The sequence below is a fragment of the Lampetra fluviatilis genome, chromosome 2 (genome assembly GCF_964198595.1).
Source record: "Lampetra fluviatilis chromosome 2, kcLamFluv1.1, whole genome shotgun sequence".
In the NCBI taxonomy this organism is placed as follows: Eukaryota; Metazoa; Chordata; class Hyperoartia; order Petromyzontiformes; family Petromyzontidae; genus Lampetra; species Lampetra fluviatilis.
The window spans coordinates 11,717,424-11,731,433 of NC_136276.1; the positions used below are offsets into that span (position 1 = coordinate 11,717,424).

Below are 14,010 nucleotides of genomic sequence, written 5' to 3' on the forward strand. Positions count from 1 at the left end.
ATTTTTAATTGCAGTCACTTCCACGAGATGTGTGTGGGCATTGATGGTGGATCCATCATTTATGGTATTGCAGAAGAACAATGTGGTACAGTAATTTGCATGCCACCTTGCTTTTTTCGTAGGTGGCGTCACAATTTCACCAGAACCAGGAGATTGTTCATTTATTTTGTTCAACCTTTTTAGGTCAGATAAGCAACGTAGGTTGCACAAGCTCAGAATCAAACTTTATTTCAACTGCCAAGGTCCCTTGAGCTGTACAGCTCTTTTAGAAGGATGACCAGCCCAGGACAAGGTGGATGTGGTAAAAGCTCTGTCATTCTATCGAGATCGGACGGTAGAGTTTCACAAATCTGAACTTGCTTTTTGTTCATGTATGGGGACCAGAGGAGGGAGAGGCTGTGTCCAAGGAGCGCAGTGATGCTCGGTGCAGCCTCTACATTGTGGTGTGCGTGCAGGCTATCGGAGCTACTGCTGAGGAACCGTGAGCCCGTTCAGCGAGAGCCGAGGTGCTTGTCACGTAGATTTGTAGAGTGGCGTCCTCAGAGGGGTCTTCCTCGTTTGCTCCTCATCGATTGGAATCCCCTGTGCTTTTTGGCCGATTCAAAATTTATAATGGTTCTTTCAATAGTTTTGGAACCATAATTTAAGCTGCTCCTCCAGTGGTGTAGGCTCTGATGTTGTTTATCTTCATTGAGGGAGCATGTCAATGGCCACTGGTTTATGACGGCTGTTTATTGGGCAGCCGTTAATTTTCTGCATCACCCCTCCGCCACCCCTATCAGGGGCCTGAGCGTGTTTAGAATCAGAACCTAGATTGTTATTGTGGTTGAATATTTGTGTGTTATGTTTGTTGCAGGTGCGTTATTGTTGTCGTAGCTTGGATTTTCGACTGTTACCGATAGAGGTAAACAGAATGTAACAGGGCTGGAATAAATTTTCATTGTTCATGATTTTGTGTGATATTATGGCAAAGTAGGTACACGAGATGAGAGGGTCATTGTTCTTCCTTGAGGGGGGAGCATGTCAACAGCTGCCCGACGTGACATTACAGCTCTGGAATAGCTACAAGTTAAAAAATAATTACAAGATAGTGCAATCTCCAAAAACAGGACATGGAGATTTGGACTTTGATTTAGTTTATAAATACCTCCACTTTAATTTCAGTCACAAAATATACAGACATCATTATACGAGCAGTCTCGTCGCAAGTAAATCATTATCATCACCTTTAGAATCTCCCCATACAAGACAAAGTCTGACCACTGGGACAAAAAGGAACAAATATACCCCCCCCCCATACAACAGCAGCGTACACAGCAGCTACAACAGGTCCCCATGAAAAGCAAGCTGTAAGTCTGATCCCCCCAACACCAGTTTGCCATTGTGTTCATCTGCTTGTTCATGCAGAGGTTCACTGTTTGTGCTATATAACACAACCAAGTTGTGCGCATTAATATGATTGTTAACAAATGAAACACATTGCCTTTTTGTTGTTGTTGCTGGATAAATAAAAAAATCTTTGAAAAGATATTTAATCTCGAAGCATAAATTAATAAGCTCATCAGATTCGCTAAGATATTTGATTTATGAGTATTTTTTTTATTATAACCAAGTCACTGTCTTTATGAACGTTGCCTTTGAAGCACTTAAAATACATTGAAATCTATGTTTTAATACACACAAGCAATTTAATAATCTTGATTTTTGTTTAAATTACACATTCAAATAATATTTTGAAAACAACACAATTCATGTAAGGCCATACAGTGTTTACCGACATTAAAATACCCAGAAAAAAAAGTTTTCATAATCTCAAACTAATTTATACTTTACATACTTTATATACAAATGCAGGAAAATGTTAAAAACAAGAAATGCATACGTTGTTCATAAGTCCAATGTTTGATTTTGTTTTTACATCACACTGCAGTAAGGAGCATTATAAAATAAGAGTGGTCAGTTGTTGCAACACCTTCTTCACAGCTTAGAGTGGCAAATCTATAGAAAATTAACTATGGATAAATTCATTTTAACTTTGCACACTTTGATTCCATTACCCATCCGTAAACACACATTTCACAATCAGATAGAGGGTAATGTGTATAGAAAATCCCGAAACTGCATTTGTATCAAAAGCCTTATAATTCTATAATTTGTCAGCAATATTAGCCACTAACAGAAACCCGCAATTGTGTCAAAAATGTGGACGAGGCCACAAGGCATGACGTGCCACACAATTTCGCCGTCGTTACTTATCGCCACATTCAGTCCCAAGCATTGGTTTGGTTTCTGTTTCACGTGTGTTTTTTTACGTAAATATTCCGCTCCACCTTAAAAAGCAAAGGAGGGGTGTGTGATGGGTTATGCACGCGTAATGAAGAGCAACAAAAGCGATGTCGAATGACCCGCTTCAAGATATCGCTGCCACCGTCATGTTGCGCAGGATCCACTGCTGGGAGCGGCCGCCGTCGCACTCTCGCATGGTGGGCACCTGGCGGTCCTGCTCCGTGGCCTTGTCCAGACACTGGTTACTGTTTGTGTGACGCATGATCAGTTTCTGCATTTATAAAAAAAGAAAGAGAAGTGCGCACACAGTTAGCAAGGTCTAGATGTTGCCAAAGAGAGACACAGAAGAGACACATACACGTAATTACCGAGAGAGAGAGAGACGAGCCTGATAAAAACTCTTTAATTATTAAAGGGTGTTGGTGACATTGGCTCAGTAGTATGATGTATCTGCCACTTATTGCAGAGATTCTCGGTTAAAGCCTATTGCCCACCCTGGTTTATATTTGCAGACGTATTAACCATAAAAAGTGCCGTCTGCTTCAGTGGACAATAAAGATTCCATGACGTTATTCCAAGAAGAGTAGACCATGTGTGTCGGCGTCATGGTCCGAATTTGAAAAAACATACAAATGATTTAATTGGGGAGCAGAGAGCAATCGTTGCTCCCGACTGCAAAAGCTTGGCAGGACCTTCCTGACAAAGAGTCTTGAGACTCAGGCTTTTTCTGGGTAAACAAAAGTAATAAGGTTGTTTAAATAAATACAGGCATACTGGAAGCGAATACAAACATTTTAAAAAGTAAAATTTTGCATGATAATATGTATATAACAATACATAGTCAACTTCAAAGCAATAAATATGCTACTCTATGTTGGACACAATTCCTTCGAAGGACTCTACTGCCAGTCTACCACACTTTTGCACTACGTTCATATAAAGACGAACTAGAAAAGCCATTCGCGATATCACACGGTCACAACACTCACTGAAGCTTGAGAAACAATATCACGCAGGATATTGCAAAATCATTTACATTTGCTGCTACGGTCTACGGGAGAAGCCACATGCATTCGTAATCGGCCATCTACCGTTTGTAGAAAGTCGGCAATGCAATTCTGTTACACGCACAGATGGGTACCCTCTCCCACTAGAGCACATATTCATCGGGGCTGTCGAAGACGTTGCGTAGGACCTCGGTGAGCGTCAAGTTGCGGAGCAGCCACCTCTGCGAGTGGCTCTCCGGGTCACAGCGCTGCATGATAGGGGCCGTGTCCCCTCTGCCCTCTGGCTTACTCAGTGACAGGCACTGCTTCGTGCCCGAGTGTCTAAACGTATGCTTCTGCGCCAAATGGTAGCCGCATGAAAAACAAAAGTGCAAGTGCAACTAAAAACCACTTCAAATAATGAACATTTATGCTACACATTTATTTCGATGTTAATGGTCACGTTAAGAAACAGCGACGTGGAAAACAGAAATGCATCACGTTTTAAATGAATAATTATTCGTAATAAGCCTTGATGAAAAGATTTGTGCAAACCACACCCCCCCCACCCAAACTGAACACTAACAGAAGATAAATTAAATCGTGTTACCAGGCTTTTAACAAGTGGTAAGGGGGACACGGAGGAACAAATTCATACTTTAATTTAATTGTGGAAGAATGCTGGCGAACATTACCATATTTTTTACGGTGCGAGTGTGGAGAAAATGTGCACATGTTTTTTCGGCTCAATTTGATTCCAGTTCACAATGGTGCAGTGAAGAGGCTTAACATGGTGTACCAGCGAGCACGATGCACTGGGGAATGAGCCACGGAGTGAGGAGAAGAGGACGGTGGTGTGAACACGCGTTAGAACGCGACACAATGAGACTCGTGTGCAAATGCCTGATTACACACACACACACACAACCTGCACGGGTATGCACACGCGCACTGGTACACACGAATGCATGGACACACGTGCACATTTTTCAGGGTGTGAGTATGCAGATATTTTCCCATATTGCATTTTGTATGTAAATATACAAACACATACCAGTGTCAATGAAATTTGCGAGAAATGCTGTGCCAAACATAATTTTCCTTGCTTCAACGTATTTGGTAGCATTTCCAAAACAGCTGTTTGTGCAGGAAATCTGGGACCTTGTGACAAATGCTCAGGTGAGATGCACTCTCAGTTACCCCTTCCATTTCTAGGCCCTTGAATAAATAAAAAAAAGAGTGCTGTCAAGTGCTCATTGACAGTGAAGCAGAGGAAACATTTATGAGACAAATGGGAGTAGGTTAAAGAGCTGTTAGAGAAAAGAAAGTTCATGAATATATTCGAGTTACACAAAGGCAACACTAACCAGATGCCCAGTATCCAAATGTTCTAAATAATATGTAAATGGTGAGATTCATCTTTTGAATTCTAGATGAATGATGTGCTTTAATTACACAGAAGCATCACAAAGGGACAAGGAAGTGCCTCTTAAAAGGTGTACGCATGCCTGGCTTTGTCAGGCTTGGCTTAAATGTGTTTACTAGCACATCTGATCCGACCATTTTAGCAGAATAAACTCATCTCTCCTGGAAACGGTGCAATTGTTTCACAGGGGATGACTGAGGAAGCAATCTGCCAACAGGGTTCATTAACCTGCATGGCTTCATAGGCTTCTTAGAATCATCCATTCATGGGATCGCATATATGCATTTACTCGTACATATATGGACCATGCGGACATAGAGTATAACTGCCTACATATAGAATTAAAAAAATATGTTTTTGCGAATCTTTCCCTGTCTCATCATCGGATTATCATAATTTCAAATGTGGCCCATCTGAAGCCTTACCTTGAAGTCATAGTCCCATTTGCCTGCATTCTGACACAGTAAAGATGGACACAACAAGTAGACGTAATGCTGAGAGCTCAGCAGGAAAGGAGAGTCAAGGCGGGGAATGAGAGTCAAGGCGGGGAATGAGAGCATGCGATGGAGCGAGAAGAGAACAGCTGGAAGCTCTGACAAAGTGGATGCATGAAATGAGAAAAGGGATTAGTTTGCTCTGAATAAAAACGTGAAACCCATGTATTAATAAATGGTTTGAAGAGCCAGGGTGATTTCTGGATACTCGTGTAAAATATACTGGGCTATGTATATTTTAGCAGAATGTGTTTGCTCTGTCCCAGAGATAAACTCTTTGTCTCAAAGCCAACCCAGAGGTATAATAAATTACACTGCACTGCAAAATGATATTAAAACCTATTCCTTATTAACACAATGGAATAGTGGTGCACACCGGTGCTAAAATGTATCACATTGCCTGTTCTGCCACAGTCGCACGGATTAGACACACTGCACGATCATCCAACTGATTCCAGCATAAAAAAGGGAATCCTGCAGTGCCAAAAGGCATCGTAAAGCAGCGTGTTGTAAGCATGTCACTGTCAATCACTGAGCTCAGAAGGCGTTATATCAATATACTTGGAGCATCCACGCTTTACTACTTCACTCACTCGTGGGAGAAAACTGACAAAGTCACAGCAAGAATCCAGGAAAGCGTTTTATGCAAATAACCTTTTGATGCAAGGCACAATGGGAATCCAATTAAAACACAGCTGGTAAAAGCAATGCCATGAAACAGTTTTTTTACTGAGTAATTGAATTTCATATTTATCCTTAATTTCAAAGGCTTATTCTTTCTTTCACGTAAAGCTTAGCAGTAATTGCAGGTAGCGTTTTGCATTATAACAATGCTCTTTGTCCAGCTGACAAATGGTAAAATAATTATGCACCCGAGCCAATGCCAAATGCACTGTGGGCCCGCATGTTATACTTGCAAGGGACAAATTCACAGCCACTTCGAACGTCAGCCGATAAAACCCTCAGGTATTTGTGTTTCTCTGGACTGGGCTGTGATGTTCTGTGAAGAACACGCAAAGTGATACTTGGTGTCCAACAATGCAGACGCTTTTTTTTACCTGCTGGTCGTAGTCCCACAGCTGGTTGCCCTTCATGTGGTGGCACTTCAGCATAAGCACAGGGCCGTTCATGCGAGACACGTCCAGACAAAGGTCGTCCGTCCGGAGCTCCTTGTCCGCAGTGTACGAAAATACCTGGGAAATGGAAACAGCTCCAATAGGCATCATCGTTTTTTTAAATCAATAAATTGTACAGTGATGGCAGTGTGATGAAATAAATACGTGGGTTTTTTAGTATTTAGTTTAGGGTGCCTTGTGGCGTCATGCAACCACGGAATATTATTAGCATTTTGTGAAGGCGAGCAATACGGCAGAGGTTTCAAATTACAAAATGTATAATGCATGAGACAATTAGCAATGATATACAGCAGCGACATGGTTCATAATTCAGTGATCTACACCATTTGTAATTAGGAGGAACCCATTCATATATATTATAGCATGTGCAACCAGGCATCAAAGGTCGTTAAAAACACAAAAATGCTAAATATATAATTCGTGTGGTTTGATACGTGAACATCTGAACCATCCCCTGAGAACCAGTAGAGGGCATATTTCATGAATCCAGCACAAGAAACATATCATTGAAGCCTGCAACAGCAAAAAACTACATCTACTTTTGCAAGCCACATCATAAAATTCACCCTTCATGCATTTATTTTCATCATTACCCATTACACTGGTTGGTGAACACAATTAAGTCACATTAAATGTGATATATAAGCCCAGGTGCTCATCAGAAGCTGCCCTGCAGGTAATTTATTTCGAGAGATTTGTTTTAAGTCTTGGAGAGAGAGGGGGGGGGATCGGGTATTTCTTGAAAAAAAAAAGAGAATGAGAGTACAATAAAGATTTTAATAAAAATGGGGGAGCCAGCAGGAGACGTGTTTATAGACATATGTTTTGATTAATATTGTCTTAGTCAAGACGGCAACTGAAAGTAGGGGTCGGTGGCAGTTTGAAAAGGCATAAAAAATTACAACAAATTACTGACAACTTGTGCGTGTGCTCAGTGTTCTGTTACATTAATGTATTTGACAGGTTCCAGCATATGAGTTTGTAAGTGCTAAGGCGAGGTCTTCACCTTAGCACTTATACAACTTATAACAGTGAATCACATAATAAAAAACAGTAATCCTATATCGTGAGTAAAAGTGTCATTTATTACTACAGCATGGCTTTTCCTGTAGCACTTGGCCTGCCAGCCAGGTGGATCAGTGGTTACAAGCAGTGGTTCACAATCAAAAGCTTGCAAGATGAAATCCCAGCTGGGGGGGGGGGGTTAAATTGGCCCATCATCCCTCTGGGATTGATAAAATACGTACCACTTTGTGGGGAGGTCAATAGTGGTTGAACCTACGAATACTCACCCTCACCACAGGAATGTGGAATTCCATCAGTGGCTCAGGGCTGTAAATGGGTAATGAGCAAATGAGCACCACCTCAATGCCAATTTAAGTAGGAAATCACATTGATTTCTTCTGTACAACTTACCTGGTTTCCACCCATGCTGTGGCAGTTGAAGATCCCAATCTTTTCATTCTCTTTCCGACCCATGTTGTCCAGGCACTGGTTTGTCTCCACATTTCTCACCTGCAGTCACACAGTATGCATTGATCTCTCCGCCAGAATATTTACAGGAACATCATTTGCATGCACATGCTAATCTAACGTTTCTACATTCAAAATGAAATGGAACCCCGTTTGCAAAATACAGTTCTTAATGTACACATATATGTCTCTGAAAAAAAATCTGCCTTTTCGCCATAAACAAACATCCCAAATATTTAATTGATATGCTTGAAAGTTTAACTTTGGCGCAAAAAAGAGTTGTGAGAATTAACGTCAACAAAAAAAACATTTTTTTCTGGCCTGGACTTTTGCAGCTGTTTTAGACTAATTTCAGGGTGCTGATTCCAAATCTGATCTCAGATTTGCTCTATCACATCATTTTTATGCTATCCGCATACCCCATTTTCATTGATTTTACCCGAAATTAACTCTATCACTTATGATTGCAAGTTGTTGCGAGTCAGTGACTGCTTTAGTGTTAAAATATGATGCTGTATTTTTAGGATAGTGTGTTTATAATATAATTTTATGTAGATATCCACATTTATTTAATATTTTTCTTCTTCAGTTTTTATTGAAAATGCAATATTTGATGTCTCAAAAACCTGATGTGATAGACAAAAACTGATGCCAGATTTGGAATCAGCACCCCAAAATTACCTTAAAACCGTTGGAATACCTTATGCCAGAAAAAGTGTGTTGACCAGTGTAATCAGTGCTGAGATTCCAGCACAATTGAAGCATGCATTCAACATTACAATGTACAATGCACAGGACAATATACACCAACATTTGCTAAAATCCCAACAGTGTGATGAGAATATCAACCCTAAAAATGTTTACAGACCTGCATAACACACATTTTTTTAAAACACATTTCTCTTCATATAACTAAGTATTGAGAACCACTAAAGTCTGATGTTCAATGCACAACCTACTCAAACAATTCGGTGACTCAAAAAGTGTTTTAGGTTTATGTATTAAATCATGTTTGGTTTTCCGAGCGACTGCAAGCAAACGAAAATTGAGTTGCAAGCTTGGAATCTCTTGGACATTAACCTCTGCCTCATAATAAATGGCTGATAATATATTGCACGCAAGACTAATAATTCAGGCTGCAGTTCTGGCCAGAAAATGTAATGTTGCAGATTTCCTGTTCCAACAGTTACATGCTCAATTAAGAATGCACGCCAGGCACGGTTTGTACAATCTCGCAATCAAATCACTAAAAACGCAATCTCTGCCAGCCCAAACCAAGCCTCCTAATACCTGCAAAGTGGCACATCGCAATGCTTGAAATTAACATTTACATCCACTTCTGCGCGCCACGAAAACCCAAGCTCTGAGAGAGCAATGATAGCAGATTGGCTCGACGCGTCCCCTGCCAGCAGCACTGCCATGTGGCGGCGAGGAGTGACTCGTAATGAGATTGTATCAAAGGGCTCCGGTTCCACACGGTGACAACGGTAAGAGGTCTGTTCAGCATACGGTACACCTAAAACTAAAACGGCAGGAAAAAAAGGTACATGCCGTATGAACTGACCACGTTTTACATGTGCACCATAGTCTTATGGTTATGACAACATGCATTTCATACTGAACAAAACCATTTTGTTAAATGTAAATTTTCGTACCAAGGTTTAATTAAATTATGGGGCACATAAAATACTTAACCTCATAAAAATGCTCTTGCCACGTAACTGGAACCAGACTGCAATGTGCCGTAAATGTGACAGTTTTCATTCCTTTGCAGAAATGAGATCCCTTTAAAAAAAAGTTGGATTTTCTATTTAGATTGTTTAAATAACATGCTGCTTAAAACAGTCCTATTTGTCTGTCCACCTTCATATTTGGCCGTGGAGGCAATTAATTTGCAATTACAACATAAATAACAGTTGTGTGGAATTTTCACAATTGGTTGAGTAGATGAATTTATATTCAAGCACTGGCCACGTATATGATAATTTTATTCTGGAGAAACACTTCTATTTATAATACTTATACTAAAATGAATGATACTCTGACAAGAAAAATCTACTGTCGTGGCTACATCCTAGGGTATTGAGTGTGTTCAAAGGAAGAGTGCATGCAAACTTTTAAACATGTGAAGTGACATTGAATGAGTCATTGTAGCGCGTGGCGCTGGGAGAATGGTAAACAATGGAATTAGGGGTAGCAGCCCGTTCTACCAGTTGGACCAGTGGGCCAAGCCCAGAGCCTTCTGGGGGATCAAGAAGGGTGCCTGGCCGAGGGCGGAGCCTGGCCACGCTAGGGAGAATAAAAGGCGAGGTCAGACTCCCAGTCGGGGCCGGCTGCCATCAGGAATGGAACTTGTCATGCTGCTGTCGTCGTGGTCTTCGCCTCTTTAAGCTGTGCGTCATCCCGACCCGGTATGGAGTTATCCCCTATGACTGTGAGATCCGGAATAAACAAGATGGATAACGCCTCCTACTAGTGTCTCTGAATTAGTACACTACATTTGGTGTCAGAAGCGTTAACGAAAATTTTTTTTTGTTAGGGTTGATAGGAATTTTCTTTTTTCCTTTGGAAATGCTTGTGGGGGGAATAGACTATGTCGAAATCCGCGAAGAGGAGGGCCCACATCAGCATATCCTCCTGGGCAGCCCCGGCAGCCGGGACCCCAATGGGGGGTCTCGGAGAGGCGGTCTCAGTGGGGCAACAGGCGAAGGACGACGATCCCACGCCGCCGCCGGCTAGAGAAGGGCTGCGGGCCACTCAGCGCGTGCATCGTGGAGTTGCTCTCTGTGGTGACGGAGCTGGTGGAACAGCTGGGTAAGCAAGAGCCGGTGGAGGGGGCTGTGACTCAGTGGTAGCGAACAGGCGACTCCGCCATCACTGCCGACCAAGGGCGGGAATTGAGTCCCGCCGAATGTAACTTGCCGCCGACAGCTCATCCGGGGGCGCCTTCCCTTGTGCAGTGGCTGCCGTTTATGAAGCAATTTTTGGCTGCGGGGGGTAATTGGGTGGCCTTCTGGCGGCGTTTTGTTCGGAGGAAGACGACCTATCCTTGATTCAGGCAGCCCGATGCATCCAGGCCCATTGTAACCTGCGACGGTGTGCCGGGGTGGCGGCCTGGGCTGTATTCCCGGGAGAAGGGGGCATCCAGGAGCACCGAGAGTCTTCTCGGGTCTGCACATCGGGGAGTTGGAGCCCGCACGGGAGAGTCGGCGTGGGACGACGATGAGACCAGCGGGGAGGGGACCTTCCCTCCGCCATGGCAGGGACCCTTTACCTGTTTCAGATGTGGCCTACCGGGGCACATCTCCAGGGGCTGCCATGCTGATTTGGGGCAGTTTTTCCCGGCTTCGCCGTCCTCCACCCTGCCAGTCTCCGCTCCTCTGGACCCAAAGGCAGGTCGCGATACATCACTCACCCGGCCGATACAGTCGCCTCATGCATCTCCATTGCAGTCGGTGTCGATTGCACATGCCATTGCCCCCCATAGGGATACGGGGTGCGAAGATGGTGCTTCGGTGTGCGATTGTTGGCCATGGGGGTCCGGGCAATGGACTGCATTGGCACACCGTGTTATGGCAGCGGGAGCAGGATCATCCACAGTCAGAGGATTTGTGCAGGGTGCTGAGGTACGGGTGCTCATAGATACGGGAGCATCCGCCACCATTGTTTTGGAGTTTGTTTACAGGACTTTGCCGTCGACGGTGGGTTGCCTTGGTCCTGTGAGTAGTGTTGCCGCTAATGGCAGGAGCTTAGGTATTATGGGCCAAATTGCGGCGTCGATACGGATGGAAGATATTGAATGCACAGACCCGGTGTTAGTTTCAAGTTCATTGGCGGTGCCGTGTTTATTGGGGACCGATTTTTTTAAGAGAATGCCCCTCTAGATTTTGATTGACCTGGGTTGTGTTGAGTTACCGTTGGGGCTTCGGTTGAACTTTTTGGAGTCCCCTACTGGGTTGCGTATGGCTAACGCTGTGGTTCGGGCCCTGGTGCGTGAAACTGTTTGGGTTCCCCCGGGTGCACAGATGCTCGTACCCTTGAGGCTGCGGAAGCGGCTCGGCCAGAAAATCACTGGGGGTGGGGTTTCTTTTAACCCCTTCTAATAGAGCGGTTCATGGTCTCACTTTGATAGGGGCCCAGACGATAGTGAGAGGGGATCAGGGGCCCTTCCTGCAAGTATTAAATGCTGGGCTGGGTACCGCAGTCATACAGGTGGGTATGGTGTTGGCCCATCCAACGGCGGCGTGTTGTTGAGAAACGAATAGTGTAACCACTCGGGTCGTGGCCGTGGTTGAACGGAAAGCGGTGTCGGATGATTCATGGATGCATCCGCTTTGTGCGGGTAATCCGGATTTGTCGTGGGAGCAGAGGGGCGAGTTGTGGGCATTGCTTCAGGAATTCTCCGATGTATTTAGTCAGGGTAAATTCGATGTAGGCCACACGTCCCTGATGCGTCACCATATTGATACGGGTGGCGACGTTCCCATTCATCAGAACTCATTTCGGTCCGAAGGAAAAGGACTACGTTCGTCAGGCGGTCGACGAGATGTTCGGTTGGGAAATGGACCGGTACAGCCTGGATCTCTGTGGTATTCAGGAGGTCTGGTAGACCGGCTCTGGCTCCTGCCACCATGAGAGGAGGACAGTCCTCTACTCAGGGCAGGAGACTGCCAAACAACAGGAAGTGGCTCTGAACAAAAGAATGAAGGGGGCGTGGGAGCGTGGCGGTGAGGTGTGGGAAGCTGTAAGCCCCAGGCTACTTTGGGCTCGCCTTCCCATCAACCAGAGGCGAGGAATGGTGGTCGTGGTTACTTATTTCCCCACCGAAGACGAACATCCGTGGAGGGATGCAGGCAAGACCATTAAGTCAGATGCCTTCTATGATCTCCTGTCGGGATAGAGTCATCCTGTTGGGTGACTTCAATGCCCGAGTTGGTCATGATGCTGGCACCTGGTCTGGAGTGATTGGAAGGCATGGGCCAGATCAGCTCAATAACAACGGCAGGAGGCTGCTAGATTTTTGTACAGCCCATGGGCTTCTAATTACCAACACTCTGTTCCGGCATCGGCGTATCCACACAACATCATGAATGCATCATGGATGCATAATGTTGTGTGGACATCTGCTGGACTACGTAGTGACGGAACAGCGGATGCGGGCCCATGTCCACGAGCTACCGTGGAGCTGATATGCCCACTGACCATCGACTTGTCATCTGTAAGATGCGCCTGCCATGCTTCCGCTCCGGTCGTGGGTGTACACCCAGGACCCCATTCAAACCATAGTGGCATGGTCTCAGCTAGCTGATGAAAGGTGCAAGCGAGAATTTAATCATCGCTTGCGGCCGGGGTTGGCATCGTCCCCCACTCCTCCTGATGTCGAGGAGAAATGGGCGAGATTTAGGACTGTTGCTCATGCAGCTGCAATGGCTGCTTTGGGTACGCGGCCAGACCTCCCCAGAGACCTTGGCTGACAGAGGTGGTGTTCAGGCTGGCTGAGAAAAAGCGACAGGCCCACTCTAATCGGCTACAGCATCCCACATTGGAGAATGAGGAGGCTTACCGCAGCCTTTGCACTGGAGGTTCGGAGAACCGTGAGGCGCTGCAATGATGGGTGGTGGTCGCGGGTTGCGGAGGAGATGGAGTCTGCCTCAATGGCTGCAATCACAAGTCGCTCTTTAACTCCATCAAAAAAGTAACCTGCAGCACCATACCTATTACCATAATTAGGGGAAATAATAGTGATCCAATCTCCGACACCCAGGAACAGGTTTACAGATTTGCTGAGCATTTCTGTGAGGTCCTGGGGAAGGGGAAATCTCTCAGCCTGGAAAACGTGGGACAAATTGGGGATGACCCTGCTGAGGCTGCAGTGCCTCAAATATTGGAAGAAGTCACTCCCTGTGAGTGGCTGGCTGAGGTGCCATCTATTGAGGAAGTACTGAAGGCAATCCGGAGTCTGAGACCAGGAAAGACACCGGGCAGAGATGATCTCCCAAGCGAAATGCTGAGGGAGGGTGACGTTTGTGCACAGACTGCCCTACATGACATCATAACAGTCTGGACCACTGGACAGGTTCCGTAGGATTGGAAGGATGCCCTGGTGGTCCCCTGTAACAACTAGAGGGGCATCACACTCCTCAGTGTGCCGGGAAAGGTCCTGGCAAGAATTATTCAACATCGCTTTGCTAGGTTCGCTGAGGAGAGGG

At 44.8% G+C, this 14,010-nt stretch overlaps 1 protein-coding gene across 4 annotated transcripts in view; it reads right to left on the bottom strand.

Moving 5' to 3' along the window:
- Positions 1-1,126: 1,126 nt before the first annotated feature.
- The window catches only part of LOC144942501 (polypeptide N-acetylgalactosaminyltransferase 1), a 102,982-nt gene continuing 90,098 nt past the window's right edge, over positions 1,127-14,010 (bottom strand). Inside the window, exons 10-13 of one of the 4 annotated variants that reach the window (XM_078869379.1) lie at positions 7,745-7,843; positions 6,251-6,385; positions 5,124-5,153; positions 1,127-2,557 (exon numbers count right to left, since the gene is read on the bottom strand). In XM_078869379.1, coding sequence (XP_078725505.1) covers positions 2,411-2,557; positions 5,124-5,153; positions 6,251-6,385; positions 7,745-7,843 — 411 coding nt within the window. In that variant the 3' untranslated portion in view covers positions 1,127-2,410. Of the gene's footprint in view, positions 2,558-2,963; positions 3,629-5,123; positions 5,154-6,250; positions 6,386-7,744; positions 7,844-14,010 lie in introns of those variants that run through there. The other 3 variants (XM_078869371.1, XM_078869364.1, XM_078869387.1) reach the window with 3 other exon arrangements.